The 26646-nt window shown below is 36.2% G+C and overlaps 1 protein-coding gene across 1 annotated transcript in view; it reads left to right on the forward strand.

Annotated features, from left to right (window-relative positions):
- Positions 1-601: 601 nt before the first annotated feature.
- The window catches only part of HMGCLL1 (3-hydroxymethyl-3-methylglutaryl-CoA lyase like 1), a 191798-nt gene continuing 165753 nt past the window's right edge, over positions 602-26646 (forward strand). Inside the window, exon 1 of the mRNA XM_003254124.4 lies at positions 602-861. Coding sequence (XP_003254172.1) covers positions 754-861 — 108 coding nt within the window. The 5' untranslated portion in view covers positions 602-753. The remainder of the gene's footprint in view (positions 862-26646) is intronic.

The raw sequence follows: 26646 nt of genomic DNA on the forward strand, positions 1-26646 counted from the left end.
TTGGATAAATCTAGTCCTTAGGGCTTTAATAATTTTGTGCCATGAGACTTTTAAACATGCAGTTCCATTTCAGCGCTTAACTGCAGCACCAACTTACAGCTTACCTCTCATTTAGGAACGTACCTCTGAGAGTACCTCCGACATCTAACCTAATTTAAGACTATCTTTTCCTTTTTATTAGACTGTTGGATATGTTTTAACCTTGCTGATTGCCTCAAAAACATTTTTAAATAGAGCTTATTGTTATAAAGCATAAACTCCGTGAGCTCAACGGTGGGCAAATCTACACTTCAGCACCCAAGGCTGCAGCTGGGAATGAACGAACTCATCAACACAAACACTCATGCCCTTTCCTTTTATTTTAGACCCCTTTTCTTCTACACGTGATCTGAGCCAGGTGAGAAGTAGGTGGGCACGTGAAGATACAGTCAGCCCTGGGCGCTCAGTGTAGCGCGGAAAATGAGCCACCCCTGAGCGTCCTCTGGCTCAGCTCCTTTCTGTCCTGTTCAGGTGCTCGGCATTTCTGTCTATTCCCTCAGGTGCTCCGTGCACCCGCTGCCCCGGGCGCGGCCACATGCCACGCCCTGCTCCCCGCCCTCTCGGCGCTGCGCAGTGCGCAGAACAGCTCGCCTCCTCACAGCCAGTGCACCGGAGGGGCGCGCTCCCGAGCTGGCGCAGTTTCCCAGCGCGGTGCCCGCCCCTCATCCTCCTCCAGTCTCCCTCCCCTCGCCGACTGCCGCCCCAGGCTCCGCCATGGGGAATGTGCCATCCGCGGTGAAGCACTGCCTCAGCTACCAGCAGCTTCTCCGGGAGCATCTCTGGATCGGGGATTCAGTGGCAGGGGCGCTCGACCCCGCGCAGGTACCACCTCGCGGCCCAGGGTGTCCCCACCCTCATGCGCACTGACAGCCAGCCTCTCTACCTGCAGCCTCTTGGTGCCCTCCTCCCTTTATGTCACCTCCTCACCCCAGGACCCTTCCTGCAGCAGTTCTGTCGTGTTAGGCCGCACCCCTTAAACGGTTTCCCGTTATCTCTCTTCGGTAAATGTATCGACCCGCCTCTACAGACCAGACCCAGCAAAATCCCTGCCTGTGACCATTTGCTGGTCGCCTAAAGAAAAGAATTCCTTCTCTGTGTTTTCCTGGAAAGGGATGCATTACGTAATACAATTTGTATTCATAGGTATCCCTTCAAGGGTACCGCCCTTATTCTCAGTGCTCCTTGTACTGTGTAACAGACTACAAATTTGTCACAATGTGAGGCAGAAAAAGGAATGAAACCGGTAGAAGGTTAAGAAGACATAGTAGGATGAAATAATCCATCAGAACATTAATTATCCCGAATGTATTTGTGCTTCAACAAACTTGAAAGAAAGTGTAAATAACAGCAATTGCAGACTAAAATTTATTCCCACATTGTTCCTGAAAGGCCATGTTAAGACAATAGGCAATTTAATATTATTCATATACTTGTGATTTAATGCACTGTCAAACAGTGTCAGATAAATAAAGAAAAGGTGTATAAAGAAATTAACTTTTTCCTTTAAAAAGCTGAAAATCTAAAATTCCACAAAATATTAAATAACTGATAATTGTTATGAAAATGTTGAAACATGGAATAAAGGAGGAGCACTGTGAGGACTTCTTGTTGTATTACAGGTGCTGGATACAAGATTATTTCTGATTCGACTAGTGAACAAAATAACTTCTGTTATTGTAATATTTTAATCATTAAGCGTAATTGTACCATGTGGATTTAAATCAACTATTCTAATATAAAATATTCATTTTCTATTGTGTATTCTCAGTTTAGTGTATCATATGTGAAACTGCAATCTTATCTCTACAAATTGGAATTCAGCATTTGTGTTCTTTAGAAGATATTTTGTTTCTCATTACTTAAAAGATGGCCATGGTCATCTAACTCAAAACCTGTTGATGACAGTGGTAGAGGTGAAAAGTTATCCTTTATCTTCCCACATGTGAACATGTCTATTTAATTTTCCTACCTTCTATTTTGACCTTCCTGATGTAACTTTTATCTTAATGTTCTTGACTTTTTAAATTCAGTCTGTTATTTAATCAGGAACCATTAACTTATAAGTCTGAGACTTTATATGACTTTTCTTTTTGAGTGAATATTATATTTTTCTCTCCCTCTTTATTTTCTGATTTACACATTTTGTGAGTTTTATGGACAATGATAGAAGATTGGCTGCAGGTAAGGATGTCTTATTTGCCCTGCTAAGATATGGAAGCAGGTTAAATGAAAATGACTAGGATTCCCGAGAAATAAAATTCTGGGGCATTCATCAGCTTAATGAAGACTTTTTTGGCCTGTTCTGAAGAAATAATAGGGCTTCTCTAAATATTGTCTTTTTACCCACCAGCTGCTTTGCCTAGAAAACTCTTATTTGTCTCTCAAGTACAGATTTTAAAAATCTTTTTTTTTTTTAGTCCAGCCCTTTGCTCCCTCCAGAGTTGTGTTCTCAAGAATTTTTAAAGATAATTCTGTTTTAGTTCCAATACTGTTGAATTGTAATTTTTTCTATCTCATGCTATTTGAACTCACAGCAGCACTGACATCTGACACTTGGCTTTTTGAACTTTATCTTCCTAGACTTCTGTTCTAACAAACCTTCACTGGTTTCTCAGTCTCCTTGGCAGGCTCGGTGGCTTGTATCCACTGGGTAAATATCCAGATGCCCCATCACTATCTACACTCTTCCTAGTGTGAGTGTGAGTGACAATCTACACTCACTGATTTGGTTACTGTTTGTGTACCAGTGTTTTCTAGACTTACATTCCCCTGTTTCTCTTGAATTCCAGTCCAGATGTTCAGCTGCTCATTTGACATCATCGCTTGGGTATCTCAAAAGCAACTCAAACTCAAACATTTTCAAAATTTTATTAATGTTCTACTCCTTCCAACACCGGACTTTCTCCAATATTTCCTATTGCAGGGAATGCCATTATAATTTATTCAGTTCTACGAGCCGTACACCAGAAACTATCTTCTTTCATTTCCCTCACACCCAAAGTATCACTGAGTCCTGCAATTTTACTTCTTGAATTTCTTTCAAATCTATTTTTCCAACTTCACTGCACCAATCAATTTTAAAATGGCATTATCTCTCATTTGGATGACTGGGCTGTTGCAGTAGTTTTCTTACTTTCCAGGAATCCCTCTTCAACCCAATGTCTATATAGCTAGTTGGAAAGTGTTCCCTATTTCAAATAAAATAATGCTATTTCCCTGTTTCAAAACCATCTATGAATTTCCATTGCTTTTAAGAATGGACACCAAAACTTTTAATGTTTTCTAAACCTAAAATGATCTTTTCATTGCATCTCTCAGCAACATCATCTTAAGCTATTCTTTTTTGTTCTTGCCACTTTAGCCACAGTGGCCTTCTCTGAGTTCTCTAATAAATTGTGTTCCCTCTGGAACCACAGTGTTTGCTTACTTTCCTCTCGGCTAGGAAGATTATTTTCAACAAATTAACTTCTAAGTAATCTTCTGCCCTAGACTTGCATGTTACCCTCTCGTGAAATCTCTCCCAGACTCTCCATGCCAGCAGCTTTTGTTTGACTTCTATGGCATAGTAACCTATTGTAGATAATATACATTATATATTTATTTTCATGATTACTTGATATTTAATTGCTTTGCAGATATTAAGTGTAGTAAAATAAGGAAGCAATTCATCACGGGATTCTCAACACATATCAGAATGTCTGGTTCATTTTTTATGGCCAATAATAGTTTTTGAATGAACAAATGAATTAATGTTTTCCCTTATAGGCCATAAGCATCACATGCCTATGAAGCCCGTGAACTTCTTCTTAGCATTTGTTCAAGGTCCAACAAAATGATTGGCACACTGTAGCATCGTGATAAATATTTGCTAAGTGAATACAAAATCAGTGAGAATGGGGACATGGTATAGAGTTTGGTCTTAGCACCAATCGTTGAATATTATTACTGTTTTTCTCTTACCTTTTTGTCTCATAGGACCTCATAGTAGTTTAATGGAGAGATGAGGTAAAAATGGTTTCTGGAGGCTGTCAACACAGCAGAGAGCTTAACTAATTCTCTATTGTTGAATCTGGCAGAGAGAATCATGAATAAACCTGACTCGTGTGATATGAAATAATTTGATTGTAGTTAGAACAGATAGAAAATTCTGTATTTTGCACAAGTTTGTTTATTGCGGCACTATTCACAATAGCAAAGTCTTGGAACCAACCCAAATGTCCAACAACGATAGACTGGATTAAGAAAATGTGGCACATATACACCATGGAATACTATGCAGCCATAAAAAATGATGAGTTCATGTCCTCTGTAGGGACAGGGATGAAACTGGAAAACATCATTCTCAGTAAACTATTGCAAGGACAAAAAACCAAACACCGCATTTTCTCACTCATAGGTGGGAATTGAACAATGAGAACACGTGGACAAAGGAAGAGGAACATCACACTCTGGGGACTGTTGTGGGGTGCGGGTAGGGGGGAGGGACAGCATTAGGAGATATACCTAATGCTAAATGACGAGTTAACGGGTGCAGCACACCAGCATGGCACATGGATACATATGTAACAAACCTGCACATTGTGCACATGTACCCTAAAACCTAAAATATAATAATTAAAAAAAAGAAAATTCTGTATTTTGAAATAATTATGTGTGTGCAATAGAATATTGAAAACCTCGATATTTTTCTGCTACCAACTTATTCCATGGTTTTGTGTGTGCAAGAGCATGGTCAGACCTTAATTTTTCAGCTTACATATTTGAGATAATATATCCCTGACGAATTATTAGACTTAAATTAAATATTGTGTGTATGCATATATACACATATACGTATTAGAAGTTTAACAGTGTACTGTCAAATATAAAAAGAATAAATATGAATGAAAGGCTTATTCTATCACAGGTCCACTAATTACATTATTTGGATCTCTGGTTTTGCTAATGACAATGGTTTTGCAGAAAATTCCCTTAATAGACCAAGAGGTTGAAATTGCTCATTCTGTAATTCAAGCTATCTCTTAGGACCTGTTTTATTTTCTGTAGTTGTCTCTGTTAAAAAGAGTATAATGAAGCTGGCTTAATTGCTATGTTTTAAAGTTTTGATTAAATTTAAGTTTCCTAGTGAAGCGATCCACCTTTGATTTTCAAGTGTTCCTTAAGCAATAACTAAATCTCTTCACATATTAATGCCCTTTTGCAAAAATAAAATTTCCAGAGACCTAAATGCTAATATAAATAATGCTTCAAACCTATTATATTTCTAAAATCAAATAGTAGATTATGTGAGATTAAATTTATAGTTATTTTACATTCGATTCTGATCCCTTATGTTACATTTGCTGTCAGCAAAAATTATGATTCAGTGTAAAGTTATTTGGTGCTAAAGGGTCTCTGGAGTTTAAATATATTATATTTCTGCTTAAATGTAATCAGATGACAATGTATCTTTATACTTTTGGCTTGCAACTATGTAGTTGTTAGTACATTTACTAAATATCTTAGGATGATTGAGGAGGAATTTTCAGACAGGGACAAAACTGCCATCATACTGTTTTCTATTTGTCTCATGTATTCTTTATTTGTCTCCTTACCATTTTTTATTCTTTTCCAGCTTCTTTTGAAATCATGTAGCATTTTAATTTCTCATTTTCCCCCTGAATTGACATGTCAGTGATATACATTTTTTTTACTATACTCTTAATTGCTATCTATAAGATGTCAACATACAACCGTGGCTTATTAAAATAATAAATTAGTACTATTACAACTTATTAAAAATGCAAATATGACTCTTTAACTGCATTTTCTGTCCTCTGCCTTTTACGTTTTTGTTTCCATATACTTATTATCTATATGGTGTATTTACAATACATATGCGTACAGTCAATATCCATTTATATTTGTGCACATATTTTCTCTTTTCTCTTTATTCCTTTCTTCATCTCCATTTTTTCCTCAGATTACTTTCCTTCAACCAGAAGTATTTGTTTCAATATTTTCTTTAGTAAAAAAAGTACTAATATTGATTTTTTTCAGTTTTTCTTTGTTTGAAATTACATACACACATATACACTAATGTATATATATACACACACATATATGATGTTTATAAGCATAAATGAATATTTACTATAAACATAAGTTTTATCTAAAAAATTAACAGACATGATAGCAGTGCAAAATGCAGATTTCTCAACAGATACAGTGGAAGCCAGATACAATAAAATCAGCGATTTGTTTTATTTTTGGTCCTTTGATGATAATTTATCTTTCATTCTTTTCTTTTTGTATTTGGTTTCTAATAGTATGACTATGGCATATCTAGGCATACTTTCTTTTGCATTCATCTGGCTAATAATGTACAACACTTCTTGGATCTATGACTTGATGTTTGTTGGGTTTCACATTTTGGAAGCTTTTCAACCATTTTTGCTTCAAACGTTGTTTGTTTCCTGTTTCCTTTTAAACCCTCTCCAGTTAGGCCTACAATATGAAGAATATTAGAACTTTCTCTGTACCTTATTTATTTCTTGCATTCATTTTTTTCATTCTTTCTTTTCTTCTCCATATTCAATCTGAATATTTTCTTCTCATTTATATTCCATTTCAGTAATTTCTTCTTCAGCTTTGTTTAATTTGCTGTTAATCTATTTTATTGAGTTCTTAATTTCAGTTATTATATTTTGAGTTAAAGCGTTTCTATGATTTCTAAAAGATAGGCTTCAGTTCTTTGCCGTGATTCTCTATCGTATTATAAATTCTTGAATATTTATTAGAATTATTTTAGATCCCATGTCTGACAACTCCAATATCCAGATTTCCAATTAGTCTTTTTATGTATTTTCCTTCCTGGTATGCCTACAAAATTTAAATAATATGTTAGACACCTGGTATGAAAATAATTATAGACATAATTTGAGACTCTGAATAATACTGTCCTTCTCAGGTGGGATTTCTCTTTGGTGTTATCAAACAATAAGCATAGAGATAACTTATATTAAGCTAATCAAGTGCTTACCTGATATGAGGTTTAGCCTACTTTACTTGTGAGGGCTTGACTTTTTTCTCTTCATCCTTACTTTTTGTATTCTGCAGTCATTCAGAGGTCCTAACTAAAACCTAAAATGTTTACCAGGGTTGCTCCTCCTTGCTGAGACCTGAATTCAAACTATTTCCACTCCAGCCTTGCTAGGCTCCTGGAAGATCTGATGGTTTTGGCTTCTCAGTTGCTCATACAGAATTGGCAAATGCCTCAAAAACAAAGGTTCTGCTGACTGTTGGGCTCACCACTTTATTTTTTTCTCCTGCATAGTATATTGGCTGCTGAAATACTCATTAACTAAATTTCTGAGACTATTAAGCAAGTGTTTTTCATTAATATTTTATCCAACTAATATAGTTGTTGTCAGTGAGAGGTTTGTTGTGAACAAGCTAGTCAGCCATTATTGAAAGATTATATAATAAGGAAATTAAATTTAAAAATGCCAATTGTGCAATTGAGTTTAAATTGTAAAAATATATTCATTTACCATACTACTTGAACTTGTTATATTCCATTATATATGTATAGTAGCATACATACTATTCAGATTACCAATTTGAATTACAAAGAAAGAATAAAAAGTTTATCTGCCTCATGAAAAATATTGTATGGAAAAAATGACTATTCCAAATGGTTTTTGGTATGAAGAACAAGTTATAAAGGTAATGAATATATATTTTAAATAATGTTAAAAGTAATATTATGCCCAATTTTAGTACCTGCTCTTTGAAGAACAATGTACTATTTACTCCCTCTTTATGTGTAATATACTTTAATAAAATTTTGATAGTTTAATAAAATAGTTTAGTAAAGTTTGTTAAATAAAGTAGTTCCTTTATAATATTTTACCTCTATTGGCATAATGTATATCAAATCTTTACATTTTATTAGCATAAAGTTGGTAAAAGTATTTTCTTATTATTATTTACTTTTCTTTTCAATCTCATCTTTTGCATTGCCTCTTTCTGATTTGGGTACATTCTCTTTCTCTTTCTCTCTCTATAAGTCTTCCTACAGTTTATCACTTTACTCAGAAGTATCTTGTAGCCTTGTTTATCCTCTTGACTATATGTATATGTTTGTATCTGCTTATGCATATGGATGATGTGCTAGCAACTTTCTATTCTTTGAAAAAATTCTTCTCTACTTTTTTTACATCAGTATTTTAATTTTCTTTAAATATTTAGCTCACTTGATTTTAATCTTTTTAAAAAATGCTTTAAGACTATACCTGCCCATTTCTCTATTGTTTTGCTTTAAATGTATGTCTTATAAGCTGCTTATATGATTACTCTCTAGCTTTAATTAGATGAATTTACCTTTAATCATGTTTGATCTATTATTTTTTATTTTTTAGTTTTTGAGATGGAGTTTTGCTCTGTCACCCAGGCTGGAGTGCAGTGGCGTGATCTCAGCTCACTGCAAGCTCCGTCTCCCAGGTTCACGCAGTTCTCCTACCTCAGCCTCCCGAGTAGCTGGGACTACAGGCGCCTGCTACCATGCCCAGCTAATTTTTTTTTTTTTTTTTTGTATTTTTACTAGAGATGGGGTTTCACTGCATTAGCCAGGATGATCTCGATCTCCTGACCTCGTGGTCCGCCCGCCTCAGCCTCCCAAAGTGCTGGGATTCCAGGCATGAGCCACTGCTCCCCACGTTTGATCTATTACTATGTTTATCCTACTTTCTGCCATATCTATCAGCCTTACTCACCATTTTACATTTTCTATTTTTAAGGCTGTTTATGCCTTTTCAGCATTCTTATTTTATATTTAAATCAATACTATTGTTTAGAGCAAAATATATATTTTAAAGAATGAATTCACTTATTTTGGGAAAAAGATTGTTTAATTGTTACACCATGATCCTTCAAATAACATGTACCAGGCATATTACCATTCTCAAGATTCGTTTTGCTGATGTAAAGCATCTAACAGATGAGGTGAAGGTAGGGAGTTCCAAAGACTTGTAATTTTTACTTGAGGTTAAAGATTTAATCATGAACACAGTAAAGTTAGAAAGTTAAAAGGATAGGTATTTGATACGGTTTGGCTGTGTCCCCAACCCAAATCTCATCTTGAATTGTAGCTCCCATAATTCCCACACGTTGTGGGAGGGAGCTGGTGGGAGATAATTGAATCATGGGCGTGTTCCCCCCATACTGTTCTTGTGGTAGTAAATAAGTCTCATGAGATCCGATGACTTTATAAGGGGTTTCCCCTTTCACTTGGCTCTCATTCTCTCTTGCCAGCCGCCATGTAAGATGAGCCTTCCACCATGATGTGAGGCCTCCCTAGCCATGTGGAACTGTGAATCCATTAAACCCCTGTTTATTTATAATTTAGCTCGTCCAGATATGTCTTTATCAGCAGTGTGAACATGGACTAATACAGTATTTGTGGTCACAGACTTAATAGGTGAGCTGCCACAAACAATAATGAGCCCCTTTTATGGCCATATAGCTTATGGTCAGAATGGAGTAAAAGTCCAGTGAATTTCACTGAAAACCAAATATTGGATGGAACGTCCACCAGGACATTGAATAAACTGCTGAATGGTGTCAGGATTTGGGATGAAGAGAATGATGGTAAATAAGTTCTAATGGCCTTGATATATAAAGGATACCAATCATCAAGCAGGGATAAAGACTATATGGCCAAATCACGTAGATTCCAAAAGCAGGGCCTTTTAAATTAGTGAAAAGAAATGGGAGTCTTCAAGAAGTAATGGAAATTAAAGATGCCATCCTTAATTCTAGTCTCTAAGCAAAGAATAGGAGACTAAACAGTCTCTCCTTGAGAGGGTTACAGGAGAGGTGCCTCCTTCTCAAAGGTAATTGAGACCTCATTTAAGGCCAGGAGATCATAGGAATGTTCAGTAAAGAGGCTGAGAATGTGGTAGAACTTTTTAGGTATGAAGCTGAGTTTACAGCTGGAAAAATAAAGAAGACTTGAATCTTACTATAACAGGAAATTCAGAGAACTATGTAGGGTTCTACAGAAGGAGTAGACGATTCTTGGGAATAATATATTGGGAAATGTGGTAGAACTTTTTAGGTATGAAGCTGAGTTTACAGCTGGAAAAATAAAGAAGACTTGAATCTTACTGTAACAGGAAAGTCAGAGAACTATGTAGGGTTCTACAGAAGGAGTAGACGATTCTTGGGAATAATATATTGGGAAATGACTAAAGAAAGCTGGACTGTAAAATAAGGTGGCTTATCAAGTGAGTAAATCTCAGTAGTCTTGAGGTGGCTGTGAGTCTTTTTGGGTATCTCACCCTCAGCCAAGTCCTGGGTTTATTGCATTTTAAGAGAGTCCTTATCTCTGTAGCATGGAGAATCTAGCTTTTATTTTTTATTTTATTTTATTTTATTTTTTAAAATTTCATTATTATACTTTAGGTTTTAGGGTACATGTGCACAATGTGTAGGTTTGTTACATATGTATCCATGTGCCATGTTGGTGTGCTGCACCCATTAACTCCTCATTTAGCATTAGGTATATCTCCTAATGCTGTCCCTCCCCCCTCCCCCCAGCCCACAACAGTCCCCGGAGTGTGATGTTCCCCCTCCTGTGTCCATGAGTTCTCATTGTTCGATTCCCACCTATGAGTGAGAACATGCGGTGTTTGGTTTTTTGTTTTTTGTGATAGTTTACTGAGAATGATGTTTTCCGACTTGACTTACATGCGCTTTTGAAGGAAAGCTTAAGGTTGTTCACATTTTGATTCCTGAAGGGAAGTGGCTGGCTAGTGCATGCTGAGAACAAGGCCAGCGTCCCAGGGGAGTGCGGCTTGGTCTCTGTGCCATTGGCAAATGTGTTCCTTGGTGTTTCATCAGAGATATAGCCGTGTTATGCCCTCCTTGTTTTTTTATTTTTAATCAAGTCACATATGTTATTTAGTATGAGTTGCTTGTTATAAGGACATTTGTAGCTATACAGCTACCACTACTGAATGCTCAATATGAACCCGGCACTCCCTGCTTAATATCCAGTAACTCATTTAATCCTTACAATCATCCATTTTACAGATTTGGTAACTGTGGTTCAGAAAGGTTAAAAAAATGTGCCTAAGATCAACAGCTAGTAAGCTAGAATTTTAACTCAGGCAGTTCTAGTTCTAAAGCCTGCGATGTTTGCCATGATACCAGTGCTTCCTAAACTGTTCTTGTGATAAGAGTCACCTAAAGTGTTTATTAAATATAGAGGAAATTTTGATTCAGTAGCTCTGATTTGGAGCCCAATTATGTTTATTTCTACTTAACCCAATTTTAGTAAACACTGTGTTGGATGGTGCTGCTACTCCTCTATCCCTGTATCTGCTGTCAAAGGGTCACGTTTCCTCTAATCTGTCTTTCCAGAGCTCCTGGCTCCTGCCCATGAAAAAAAGACTGCTATGAGTTTTGACTTCCCTTCTATCCTTTTTGAGGTTGAGACTAGAGTTCTGCCTGGAATAGAATTGCATTGGATACAAAAGGAAAAACAACTTGGTTTCCAATAAATTTCCTGTTCCCTTCAATCTTCAATACTTTCTGTCCTTGGATTTCTGTTGGCTCCTGTATTCCTTGCTTTCTCAGATTCCAGCTGGCTTTCACGTCCTTCCCTCCCCCTACTCTATGTTCTTGTTTTTTTCATTAGCACTGAGCTCCTCCAAGTCTTCTGGCTTTCTTTATGCTTATTCACTCTGTGCTGTAACTTTCCCTGACCCTTTCTTCTTTCTGTGTCTGTCCCCTTCCAAGTTTAGCTGTGTGTGTGTGTTTGTGTGTGTGTGTGTGTGTGAGTGTGTGTGTTTCATTTTACTTCCCCTAATCAACCAAGGGGTTAGACTGTGCACACCCATAACTTCATGGGTTACTCTCATATGACCCATAGTTCTTAAAAGATATAAAGCAAAATTGTGTATTTGGAGGCTATCATTTTTATAGAAATTCAGATTTGAAAGGGATTGTCCAGCCTGCTTAAAGCCCTAATAATGAAAACAAAGTTTAGAATCCCAGCTTCCTACCATTGTTCTGACTACGTATTGTTAGTCCACGTAGGAGTTGCAAATTAGCAGCCTAGGTGAGCCCAGTGTAACTCCTGAAGTATTTTGTTTGGTTGAAACTGCAGTTAAAATATAAGTAAACTTGAATGCCTTTAAACAGAATTTGCACTATTTATTAATATACTTAGCTTCCTCAGGAATCAAGATTATCTTCCTGTGATTATAGATGTTTGGTTTTATGATCTTTCACATGAACAATTACATATTTAAATGAGACCATTTCTGAACATTGGATTATTTTTCTACAGGGTGGAGCCTAATCATTCATTATCATTCCGCAAGCAGGAAATTATCTTTAAATTGCCAGTAGGTTGCCATCTTCCCTTTTGGACAATCTCCCTTTTTCTAAGTGATCAGAATTTAGTCCTAAATGAAAACTCGGTGTTTTTAATTTCTTCTCTCAGATATAGACATATTTATAAGCCAATTTTTACATTTTTTTCCTATAGAAAATAATACCGATTAGTAAATCTTGTTCCCAAAACATTCATTCCAAAATCAGACCTTAAAAATAATTTTATGTGAAGGTCATTTTTAGAATTATTTAGATTTATGGAGGTTTTTATTTTTAAAATGTTTCTCTCCCCATATAGTTTATATGACTGCCAAGTAATAAAAAGAATAGAAAAACTCTCTGAAAATTAAATAAGTAAATAAAAGCTGTGGTTTCTAAGCAATAATGAAGGGACCAGAGCTGTGAGTTCCAAACACGTTTTTAGTACAAGGAACTGAGGTTTACTTTCCTGGTTGAGAGAGAAGAAGAGCTGGGTTCTGGCACTCCGATGCTAGCAGGGCTGTAAGTATCACTGTGGAAGAGGAGGGACAAAGTGTTATGAGAAACAGAACGCCTAGAGCTTCTATCTCAAGGGCATGGCCCAGACCACATTTTCATTCTTCATTGCTGTGTTCCTTTGAAAGCTCATTTCTCCATTTTGCTGTTTATTTAGATCATGTTAATTTCTTTTCCCTGTAATTCTTTCTTGCGATTCATTTAAAAACACAAGCCTGTAAACTTGTTTTAATTCGGCTTAATTCAATTAGTGATAACATTAGTAATCTTTGTGGCGAAGGTGGCTGTGAGGGTCAGGTGGGATTTGGATAGAGAGAAGGCATTCCTGTTCAGAGTAAGATGATTGACGATTTTGGTGGAATTGACAGAGCAAAATCATGGGAGTTATTCATTTAGTTATGTGTGTGTGTGCGTGTTTGTGTGTATGTATACCTATAAAAGTATAACTATTATCGATATTCATCCATCTATCTAATCTATCGCTTTACAAAAATAATTTTAAGACCCCATAATCTTATAAATTGTTTTATATATTTTCTTTCAAATTTGATGAGTTTGGAGGTTCACTGACTTTTTACAAGTATTGAGACTATTTCTTTTGTATCCTTCACCTCTCCCAATGGCCAACGTCAATACTTTTATAGTACTTAGGATACCCATCCTTGTTTTCTCCATGTTGCCTTTACAATATGGTTGAATAGAATGAAATATCTCTTTATTAAATGTATAATATTTGCACTGCTATGTTGAGGTCTTTTTAAGGGGTGTGGCTATATTTTATTTAGTTTTCTATTATCCCAAGTATATAAACACTTAGGTCTTCTTTAAATGTTTATAGAAGTAAATATAGCCAACATTTCTGGTATTAAACTTTAGGTGAGTTTAGCCAAATTAACTGCCTTTCTGATTGGCAAAATATGTATTTAATTACATCGAATGTATCTTTGAGTAGTAAAATTAGTAGCTGTAGTTCTTGTTTAGTCTTTTTCGTATTAGACTATAATGCCTACTTTTAAATCCTGGTGGCATTTTTAGAAAATTTGAAAGCCTATTTGTTTCTTTTCTTGGCTGCTGTTGTAAAGATCAGAGAAATCAGATTCCAACTTTTCATTTCTTTTCCGTATCTGTGTTTCTATTAAGTTAATTCACACAGTGCACAATATGCATGTTCACGTGACTCTATTTTACAGGAGAAGGAGTAGAAACATTGAAGGGTGTAATGATCCCCTCAGGGTTAAGCAGCTTCTCTGTTGCAGTGTCTGAGCTATGGTCTCCGGTTTAGGATTCAGTGTTCAGGCTCTTTTTTCCACCAATAGTAAGCGCCTCAAATGTCACCTTACGCTTATAACTTTCCAAGTCACGCTTCCTTGATTTTGTGAAGTAGAGAAATACAGATGGCAGAAAACTTCAACTACATAAAAACGCCTTTAACACAAGTTTTATTCTATGAAATCAGCATTTCATAAAGTCTTTTTGGTGAACTTTATTAAGAAGCAATAGGGTCTAGGAAGCTTGGCAAACAATGAGGCAGGAAGCCCCAAAGAGAACATGTCTGTCAGACATTTTTCCTTCTGAGTTTTCCTTCCAAATATTTTTGGACCTTGAAGGAAGTGGAGTGGCTCTCTGCCACCACTTTCATACATCTGTAACCCACTGGGTGTACAGAGTCTGGCATTCACTTTTTAAATTCTCTACTCAATTTCGTATTTATTTCACTGTGAAATAGAAGCTGATCATAGGTTAATGTTGAAGTCAAAATATGAATCTTATTTTTGTTAGACACAATTTCTATTTTTGAGAATTTTGATGTAAGAGCTGATAACTCCTTAATTTTTAAAATGATATGAGACAGTTCAAACCTTGCATTTTATAGAAAACTGTGGACCTGGTCAAATGTTAAAGCTGAGAATAATTTGGAACTCTGCTTGCCTAGGTTTTAGGACTGTGTCTAAAAGTCAATTTCAAGACCTTGGAGAAACAGATGTAGTTATTCAGGGTTTCACTCATGAATGTCTGCTATCATTTAGCCCCCATTCCCTTATGACTATATTTTAATATTTAATTTAATTCTGCTAAATGTATGTTCTAGAAAATATTGAAAGGAAAACTTGAGCTAAAAAAGATGGAGCATAAAGCTTGCATAAATACTCATCTCTAGAGAGCTGGATCCCTTAAATCTACTTGCTCTTTGAAGAATGTGTACAGATGTTGACTTTTTGATGGGAAAGGTATAGTGATAATTTATTAAATAAAATGTCAATCATTTGTCTTAATTAAAAAGTGTTATATAAGGGCAGTAGTATTATTTTAACATACTTGCTGTCAATTTGCAACTTACATCACATGGGACAAATGAAATAATATACAATATACAAAATACTATATTAACCATTCATAGAGTATTATTAATAGGAATCTGGAAAATTATATGATTAGAATAATACTAACTCCTCTTTAACAAATAGCAAAATAATTTCAGTGACTTTGCTGAAGGCTTTACATAATTTTTGAACTCTTAAGAGTTTTGCAAAGAAGATCCTGTTATTCTCACTTTCAATATAAGGAAATGGAGGCTCAGAGAGTTAATAAAACCCACTCTAGGCCACTCACCTGGTAGGGGTACTGGACTTTAACCTACACTAGGTACCAAAGCCTGAATTTTTTTCACTGCATAATGTCAGTCTATTGACTAGTAGGAACTTAGGTTATAATAATACAATTATTTATCTAGTACTCATTGGAAGATAACTTTTTTCTTTTAATATAGTAATCAAGTTCTAGATTAATCTATCACTTTAAGGAAACAAATTGTACTTTGTTACAAATGCTTAGGATGAAGTAGCTCAACTTCCATCATTAATTCATGTTGAGACTCAACATTCACAGGCTGAGGTGGAAAAACCTGAATGAATCACTTTTCTCTCAGAGACAGGTTATTCAGACTCTGTAAAGTTATTCTATAGTGTTTTTTTTTTGAAAATTTTCATGACCTTCTCCTTTTGTTCTGTATGTGCCACACCACCAAATTCTTGTAAGCTTTATAGGCTATTTCTGATACATAGATCCTTCCTTAGTTCTTTAGAAAGTAGCTCAAACTCAAAACATGTACAATTGACTCAAAGTCATCAAAAAGATCAAATTTATTTAAAATGTATTACTGCATTTATACCAAATATTGTGTAATGTAAACTTCATGTACATAATGAAAATTCTTGGATAACGTCTGTTGGGAAATATATTTACTTTGCTTCAAACCACTGAATATTTAATCTTGTTTATGAGACCATCTGAAGCCATAGTGTGTAGAGTATAATGCAATAAATGTAATAAGAAAACCTCAGTCACCTAAAAGATGCTGAGGTGCTATTTTGAGGTTAATGAAAATCTTGGTTAATAAGATATGAATTGAGACGTATAAAACAATAATTTTCCGTCGTCTTCACAAGAAACATAAAAGTAAAGATAATGCAACAAATTGTACATGATTGATCAGAGAATGAAAAAGATAATGTATGAAAAAAATAATGACAAGGCAGTTGTCCTCATACCCACAACCCCACCCGTAAGATAAGAGCTTCATTATATCTTCATTTAGGAAATGAGGAGTCTCAGGAACCCAGAGCCAGTCACACTGTGACCAAACACTTGAACTTATGCTATCACTGAATGCACTTTCATGAGGCTTTGCTGCCTTTGCATTTCTGCTTAGCATTTCAAAAAACTGCTGCACGTGCTGAATGCTGAGGTAGCCAGAAGTTTTCAATGCCTTGTTTCAACAGCTCCTCATTCCTCCTCTCCAAAGGAGCTTCAGTCTGTGATGCTCATGCTGCACCATGGACCTCTCAGGAAGCCCTGAGCCCCATCATATTTGATGGCACCTCTCCCTCTTTTACTAAAGGTGAGAATAGGAGAAGCCTAACAACTTCTCAAACTGTTTGAAAGGAGAATTAAAATGTGATCCTTGTCATTAATTTTGTATGAACTCTTATTTAGCTAGTTTTGATGCGGCCGTATGTAAACTTTGGTATCAGGTTCTTTGATTATTCAGACTATAGGTGAAAACTTTCTTCTGTCTTTAGATTCATAGTGTGCTTGGAAACATTTACTATTAATCAGCAGGGACAGAAGAAAGTGAACGCTGAGAACACTTTCACAAAGTTTAAAATATTTAAAATGGGCTGAATTATACCATAAAATAATGATATTTCACTAATTCCCAGGAGTGAAAAATAAGTGTGAAAAATTAAATTTATGCATAATCAATAAAATATAGAATTTCCATATACAATAGAAATCATAGGAATTGAAAACCAAAAAAACTGGGCATCTCTTACACAGTTTTTCTATCTGGACTGCCATTGCAGCAGAACATAATTATATTTGGTCTCTAGGGTGTATGTTTTATTTTTTACATTTTGGCTTTAATTCCTCCCACCCCTTGCCACCCAAGCACATGCCAATACTTCTTAGATCACTAATTTATAATTTATCGGTTATCAACTAAACATTTGAATACTTTCCAAGTGTTTATAAAATTTAGTTGTTATAATTTTCGTAAGAGCAAACATTTATTGCTTATAGACTTGTTTTGTAAATATGTTTTTATATATCACCATGTGTGTGCATATACACATATCCCTGAAATTGACACGATCCATATCCAAATATATTTGTGAGTATATGAATGTGTCTTTATGTATGTAGGTTTATGTATATGAATATACATAATATATGGACATATTTACTATTGTTGGGTAAATGGTAGTATATCAAAGCATTTTTTTTTCTTGGAGTTAGAGCTCTCAAGGGGAAGTAATGAGTTGGCCAAAGAGAAGTTAGGAACTTCAGCAACTGAGGACATTTGTGTATGAGATTGGTATAATGAGAACCGAAGAAACCACTGAAAATTGGGTATATATGAGAAAGCATTGATAGAGTAGAATCTCCACTATCCTGCACTGTTTCATCAGCCTTGTAGTTGATCGCTTAGCCTGTTCTACTCTTGTCTTTGAGTGTCCTTGTGACTGTAAAACAGTATCTCAAGTAAGTTTCCCAGTGACCATTTTAAGTTTCTAAATTTCTTAAGTAGCTTTGGACAGTAAAACGTAGTCTTACTATTACTGGACAAAATCCATGTAAGTCAGCTGTTGATGTTTCAATGTTTTCTCTCCACAAGAACTGAAAGGAAACCCTTCCAGGGCAGGGCATCTGGTGGTGGCAACAGATGTTGAGGCCTTTACTGAACAATCATCTCTCATTTTTTTCGAAGTACTCAGTGTTAAAAATAATGTCTCTCTGTGTGTTTCTTTCAGTGCCCTGTAATACATGTAGATTTTCCTGATATTGGTACTTCTAAAATACCACTGGAAATTTAAAGAAGGATAGAAAAATTTAAATTTAGTCAATCAACTAAATTATCCCAACACACTATATATTCTAAACAAATAGTATGTAATGTTTGTCAAAATTATTACTTCCCAGAAGATTCTCATATTAATAACAACTTGGAATATATCTAAACTACATTATCTTACAAAAATCATCTTTAAAACTTTGATCCTTTTCATCCTACAATCTCAGGAAATTTGGGTTCCTCATCTAAAAGAAGGAAATATATAAACTACATTAGAGGCTTAGTTCACTTATAACCTGTTTGTTAACTATTCCTTTGAGGGGAAGTTGAAATCAACCACTGTGGTTTATTTTTTACCAGAAATTTAAAATGACTTATGAATTTTGTAAGGAAATTTTATAGACTTATTTGAGAATATTTATGTTATAGTTTATAATTTCTTCCATCATTTAGTTTACTATATGCTGAGAAGACCTACCTGGAATGGTCCAAGTGAAGAAAGATAAATCATTTTCACTCAAAAACGAAAGAGTGGTATGAAATGAAATGAAATAAAATGAAAGAAGAAATTAGAAAATGCTCTTCAAACTATGGAATTAGAATGGATAATAATATAAAAATTGGAATCTAAATTTTTATATGTGCTGCATTATACTGATAGAAGAATTGTTTAAATCAATTTTACAGCTGATGATAGACTTATTTAACCATAATAATATACCTTTTTGAAGTTGGCTTTTAAGTGAGATCTATGGTTTTCAAATAGTGCTCCTTGGATCGACAGCATCACCATCATCTGTGAGCTGGTTAGAAATGCAAATTCATGGACCCAGTCTAACCTAATGAATTATAATCTCTGGAGAACGATCCCAGGAAATGGCTTTAACAGGTTCTACAGGGGATTCATATGCACAGTAAAGTTTGAGAACCACTGATCTATGAAAGTCCATGGCTGAAGGGCCTTATGATCTATATAGCAAACAGCTGGGAATTAGCAGGTTGGATTTCTTTTCTCAGTTTTACTTGTAGGGCCCTTATTTCCTTCTTTTAGATAAGGAATCTAAATTTCCTGAGATTGTAGGATGAAAAGGATCAAAGTTTTCAAGATGATTTTTGTAAGATAATGTAGTTTAGATATATTTCAAGTTGTTATTAATATGAGAATCTTCTGGGAAGAAATAATTTTGATAAACATTACATACTATTTGTTTATAATATATAGTATGTTGGGATATTTTAGTGAATTGACTAAATAATGCTGCTGAAATGAACTGTTAATATGCAGAATAAAATTAAACATAATTGAACAACCTGATGAATTGTGTTAGAGATTAGTTTTCCAAATAGAGGCTTAGTTCACTTATAACCTGTTTGTTAAGTATTCCTTTGAGGGGAAATTGAAATCAACCACTGTGGTTTATTCTTTACTAGAAATTGAAAAGAAAAACATTGATTTATTGTCTAAGATGGCTGATAAAGTTTGCATCCAAGTTTAGCAGAAGTGTGCACATTTTTTTCTTTGTTTTGGTGTTTCAGTCTGCAGATGTTAGCTGTTTTTGTGAGGAAATAATGGTGTTAGCTATGAGTTTTCTTGGAAAGAAAGAGCTTAAAAGCTTTGGTGTGCTGGAATCACAGTCTGCACAGCCAAATGAACATAGATGGAATGTTAGGTGAAGCCCATGGGGAGTCATTCAACAGCAGCATCTGGAAGGAAACAATAAGTGACTGGAAGGTTTACTTTTCAGGCAAATGATTAAGAGGCGATTAAATGAAGGTGTTAGGATGTGAGGGAGGGAAGGAAGCACTGAAGGTGTATATATAATATGGAACGGAGGGATTATGGAAAAGACTTAACAGAATGAACTACAGATCACAGCTGAACTTATAAAAAACTGAAATTGGAATTTGGACAGAACAGCTTATAGGTATCACATGAAACAGAACATGAGATTCATGTAATACAGAACATACTGGAAAGTATTTTTCTGGAACAGTAAAGGACAGTGATGATGTTTAGTTATTCAGAGCCACTGGGCATCATTTCCTAGAGTTGCAAAGACATCCTGCTATTACACCTTTATAGTTTTGCTCTAGTTATATTGGCCCTACTTTAAAGTCCTAAGAAAATGCTGGCCTTTGGAAATGAAATCCAAGGCTTTGATCAAATGAGTGGTTTTGCTTTAGAAGTTTGATAACTTACTTATACTGCAGCAATGTTGATTTAAGTTACTTTGAACAAAAATTTTGTTTTACTCTTCTCATGAACAATCATGTCTTCTGGCTCATTTATCTTGCCCAATGACACTTTCCACTCTCAACTGCGAATGAACAAATGAATTAGTGAATACAGGAATGAATGTATATATTAACAAAGCTCTATGTTTAGATGATATAAGAAGTAGTTTATTTTTTCCTTAAAGGTTCATGTTTATTTTAAAAACAAAATGAAGTTTAACTCTGAATATATCCTTTTCTTCATGATGCCAGACATTTGAGCATCTGGAAAAGTGAGAAATTACAGAGAAAGATAAGGCAGCATTATGGAAGCCAGTGTTCTTCTCTAGCCCCTGTCCTCCTTCATAATCATCCCTGAGAGGTCGTTTAATTTAAATGTATGGAGATTTTGCAAACACAAGATTCCATCTCTGCACATTGAAGAATTAGATTTAATTAGCCAGTATGTCTCAACTCTGTAACACACAACCGCATATTCTCTGTGGCTTATCGTAATTGCAGGTGAATTTTTGCTCAAGTCCAGTGTGAATGATCTGGTCATTCCAGGACCCACGCTCCTCCTTGTGCCCCTGCTTTCCTCTAGGTCATTTCCATTTCTCTGGGAAAAGAGACCATGGGAGGACACATCCACTTCCTACCACTTCACTCAGAAAGTAACATGACTTTGCTTCACTCCATTGTCCAGAAAGAACTTCAATGGTCACACTCAGATGTGGGGATGGCAGCAGAATTTTACCTATTTATGTTCACAGTAGTCTCTGCCAGATAGACTTAACCTTCTGGTCAAATCTCTAAGAAGGCTCCTCTTTTTCTTGATTATAAGGAAATGTTAAGCTAATTGGGCACATTTAGAAACAAACAAATTCGGGCAAATTAAATAAAGGACTATATTTGTAGTATTTGCTCTACACTACAACTTAGGGGAGCAAAACGTTTTTGTGGACTTTTTTGGCGGGAACAAAAAGTCTCATTTAATTTTATTTCAATAACTCTCTGGCTTCTCCTCCTGTCCAGGCTTGCTGCTTGTCTGTCTCTTTAGAGTGGCGTTCCCTTAGGGTGATGGTTTCATTAAGTGCCTCTGAGAAGTCAAAATGTGTCTGCTAAAACGTGTCTTAGGGTTGGATCCATTGCTAAATGAAAGGTACGGAAATGCCTCCCTTCCCAAAATGGCTACCTTGGGGTGAAAATCAGGTTTAGATAACCAAAACCATAGTCCTGACAGATTATAAACAAGGTTAGATAAATTGTATTGAGATTTGGAAGGAGTAGCAGTTTGGATACTTCTGGTCGTGGTGGAACCATTAAGGGATAGAAAGAAAATTGTTTTAAAGAGCCAAGGAGCAGCTCTTGGGGAAGCACAGTTGAAAACAAAGTTCCTTTTTCGCATGTTTGCCCAGAGCTTACCCTCTGGAAAAGAAAGTGGAAAAAGCTCAGTCTCCAGGATGGCCCACGTATGGGATTAAGGGATTCTTGGAGCAGTGGCTCTGCTTATTTGTGATTGTTATTGGTCATCATATTCACATGGAAGGACTATGAGATCTAGAAGCAGAGCCAGGGACAGTGATCTTGTTCTGTCACTGTGAAAGCTATGGATTCTGATAGAGCTGGAAGGGAAGTGTAAAATCATTAAGTCTGTATTCTTTCAGAGTAAATTTATATGGTAAATTTAAGTGGGACAATCAAGTAATTTATGGTCCAAACAAGGACCATATGAGAGAATATGGGGATAGGATTAATTACCCTCCAAAAACAGGTATAAACCAGGACCACCTCAAACAAACAGAGATGTATAACCACCTTACTTTTAAAAAGTGATGATGCATTCATCTAACAATAACCCACAAGTATTGAATGGCCCTCACTTTAAGAAGCTTTCATCTTCAACCTATAGTTTAAATTTAATCCTATGTTAAATAAAATTTGACAGAAACATTAATCTAGTAGGGTAACCCTTTGCACATTTAAGTTATAAATTTGCATGTTAGTTTTCTATCCTCTGGTTACGCATTTCCAGTATGTTTTAGCCTTGCTTGTCCTACCTATAAGATGTGCTTTAATCATTTGACTGACCTTTCCTAATTCCCTTTCTCCATTTAAATGGAGCCTGCAGCATGACAGGGTTCTGTAGCTAGTTTTCAACCAAACCTGAGTAAGGCACCAGTATTTTAGACAGACCTAAACCTAAACTTTTATCTAAGTATCCTGTTTCTCACTTGTTCAGCTTGAGGATAGAAGGTTGTGGAACAAATTAGGCACAGCCTGCAAGTACGTGAAGCACTTTTAAGTACAGTACGGGCACCAGCTGTACTTTATACAGGCAACATAATTTATTGCTAACCCCTTTCCCTCTTGTATACGGAAAACATTTAAGCAGGGCTAGATTTAGGTTTACATGGAATGAGCAAATACACACATGATGTGATTTAAGAAGGATTAGAAATTCAGTGGCCCCAGACCACCCCTCACCAGCCTGCTCACATTCCCAACATTAGAGACACCTCTGGGGTTCAAAATAAGGTGTCTCTAAAATGAAATAGGCCACCTGGAAAGGAAAGTATGATAAAGCAAATAGTAACCTCATCAGCTGAGTACAGAGCCCTAAGGAAAAAATATACAAGTTTTAATTAGAATCGGGGCTAGCAAAGGTCAGTGTGTTAGAAAGCGAAGCCAAATGAGGGGTCAGTGAGTGAGAAGCAAACTAGATATGGCTGAGAGCAGAGCTGGGGTTGCTGATGGCAAGCACCGCCCAAGAGCACAGACGCGCTGCCAGGCAACCTGAAGCGCGGTTATTTTGTGGCGCACCAGCCTGATGTTAGATGTTACAGGCAGGAAGACAGAATAAGTTAGTGTCTGGCTTAAAGGCTCATCCCCTTAAGTAGGATCAGATTAAAGACAACCATATACTTTAAAGCTTAGTGGCTGGAAAAATATACGAATAAATCTTCGTGTAAGACTATGTAGTATAAATTAGTATCTGTAGATGCTGTAGATGAATTCTCAGTTTGGGGGTTCTTGGGAGTAAAATGGAGAGAGCAAAATATTGGTATCATTGGGGTGATTGAATCTAACTTTATAAAGTGTGAGAAAGCTTCTAGGAAAATATTTAGTAGTATTCTGGGGGAAGGGAGGAAAGTGTTTAACTGAGAAGCAGGTTTTGAATACATTTAACAATTTACTTTACTTTCTATTACATTTGGGACTATTTCTCTCTCATAAGTATTCTGACTTTCTATGCATTTTACATCAAACTTCCAGGGGAAATCAAGATGTAAGGTATGCATCTGCCCTGCCCAGCCTGGGAGTGAGGAGACTTATTTTGTCAGGGTGAAAAGTTAATGTACTCTCAGCGTCTCCACTTGGCCCTCGTACCCAAAAGATCCTAATCCAATCGGCTGTCATCTCTCATCTGGATTATTTCTATGAACTCCTAATTTTTAGTCTCCTTGTTTTTGCCCTGGCATTTTCAGTCTATTCTCTATAAAATCCCAGAGTGAGCGCAGTCCAATGTACCTCAGATCATATCATCCCCCTGCTGCCAAGCCCACTCTCTAGTGGCTTTCCATCTGCCTGGGAACAAAATTCTTTACCCAGGCCCTCTTTACACTTCCAGTACCAATTTGCTATTTCCTTACTCCTTGCTCACTCTTCTCCGTCTAACACTGGTCTTCTGGTTCTTGCTAGAACAGTTAACACCCTGGGCACGTGTCCCTCAATCAACTCACAGAACATTGTGTTGGCTGTCCCCTTGAATAGAAGGCTGTTCCCCAGGACGTCTGTATAGCTTTGCACCCATCCCCACCACTTCCTTCATTTTATTCTTTGCTCAAAACACAATTCTTACATACAATGGCAACCTATTTCTTATTCCCTTAGTTCCTCTCCTCTTTACTTGATTTCTTTGTTTTTATAACACTTATACTATATATTTTAATTATTATTAATTTTTGCTATTGTCTGTAAGTTTGTGAAGACAGGGACTTTTGTGTGTCCTGTTCACTGCTGTCTGCCAGGTCTCATCAAATAAAGTAATGATTTGATGAGCTTTTTAATAGCTTATCAATAGTCACAGAACTCCATTGGGCCTTTGGTAAGTTGATGCTGCTAACAATTATTGCAACTTTTCTCCTTCCAGTTTAGGGAACTCCCTCAAGGATCCTGCATACTGGCCTTCAGGGTCAAAAATCTTTATTATGGCCAGTAATACCAATGGAAATGTTCACCTCTACCTCATCCTGCCCAAAAGAACCCCCACAACAGAAACATGTGTATTCCTTTAGACCATGGGACCTACTGTTTAAAAGAGCAGTGATCCAGGCATTCAACCTTCCTTTTGTCGACATTTCCTCACCAGATGCAGCTCCCATTCCGAGTGTTTGTGAAGGCTTCCTTGAATAACTAATATGCAAATAAGTGATTCTACTTGTCTTCCCCAGAGTATCAGGGCACACCATGTATAGTGAATTCTTGTTAGTTTTCAAAGCCATAATATGAATATGAACATCCTTCATTAAGTGGCTAACAAAAAGTTCATCACTTCTTTGAAATCTGATTGGATGAATTATACCCATTTATTTATTCCATAAGTGTTTACTGAGTGTGTGCTATACACCAGGCTCAGTTCTAAAGACTGGGACACAGCAGTGAACCTAACAAAATTAAGAGCCCTCAAAGGGCTCTTAGTTGAAGAGAAGATACAGGAAATAGACAGACAAATAGTTGCATATATAACATGCTAATGATGAGTGCTAGAAGCATAAAAAAGAGCAAGGGCAGTAGAGAGTGGAGTTTCCTTTTTGTTGTGGGATTATTGTTGTTGACTTTTTGATATTTTATGGAGTATTTTTAAGGAGCAGAGCCCCTGTAGGCAGTGAGGAAGTGCACCACAGATACATGTAGGGGAAGAACAGTCCAACAGGGGCAAATGCAAATGCTCAGGTGTTCAAGAAATGTCAAATAATTCAGTGTGGCTTCAACAGAGGCAAAGGATGAGTGGGAGAAGGCATCGGAAAGGTGGTAAGATGTAAGTTCACGGGGGCCTCCAGGGCCATGGCAAAGACTTTGGATTTTTCTCTGAGGGAAATGGAAAGTTATAGAGGATATTGAACAGAGAAGTGATGTGATTTAGTTGATGTTTTCAAAGTGCTAGGAAGGCTGCTTTCTGCCTTGCAGAGGAGGTGGCAAGAGTGGAAGTAGAGAGATTGCTTATAATGTTCTTGCAGTTATCCAAGTAAGAAATAATTATTTTAAAGATAGAACATGATCTGCTGATAGATCTGATATAGGGTATGAGAAGAAGAGAGGAATCAAAGATGAGTTCGTGTGTATTTCCAAAGAACAGGAAGTCTGTTGGAGAACAGAATGTAGAGGAATGGATTAAGTATCAGTTTTAGAACAAACCCCTTAGACCTTGGCAAGTAGGACCCCTTCCCTGGCCATGGTGCCTAAAGGGGTCCTGTGTATTGGCATAGCTTCCTCAAAATGCTTAAGTCCCCCTCTACTGCTTGGATTGTTCTCAGCATATTTCATTGCCCTTATAATTTGAATGTCCCAAATATTATGGTTTCTGAAAATTCTGATACATTTTGAGGTCAAGTTTTTTTCATTGCATTAACTATAGTGGCAATTAGAATCACTAATGTACCCCAAGAATGATGGCTAAATGAATAACTGGGATGCTTAAAGGAATCGTGAAGTCTCTTTTGCTTGAGGGTGTAGGTCAACTCAAACCTTATCCTGTGATGTGAATGTCTAACTATTCATCTGCCAGCTCCGTATTCTGCAAGAGGACCTGCATTAAAAAAAATTTAGATCTTTTACACCCCAAAACTATGTTTTGAAGTTACAAAGAAACTCCCTGGGGTGAAAGAAGAAGTTAAAGCCTAGCTTGTGAAGAAGATAGGACTTTTTTGATACTCTTGCCTCTAAGCGTATGATGCCAATCAGAATTATTAATGTATTTAATTTGCTTTTTACATTAGTATTTTTTCCACAAAAACATTTCTAACAAGTAACTAGCTGTGCCCCCTGTATTCACTTATGGCATTATTGAGCCAGGTTTTGAATACGAGCTCTCATTTATCCTCATGTTGAAGTGAGTGCCCCTCTGTTGCCTCTCTAAGGTTCAAACTGATGTTGACATT

This window comes from Nomascus leucogenys, chromosome 22a (genome assembly GCF_006542625.1).
Source record: "Nomascus leucogenys isolate Asia chromosome 22a, Asia_NLE_v1, whole genome shotgun sequence".
NCBI lineage: Eukaryota > Metazoa > Chordata > Mammalia > Primates > Hylobatidae > Nomascus > Nomascus leucogenys.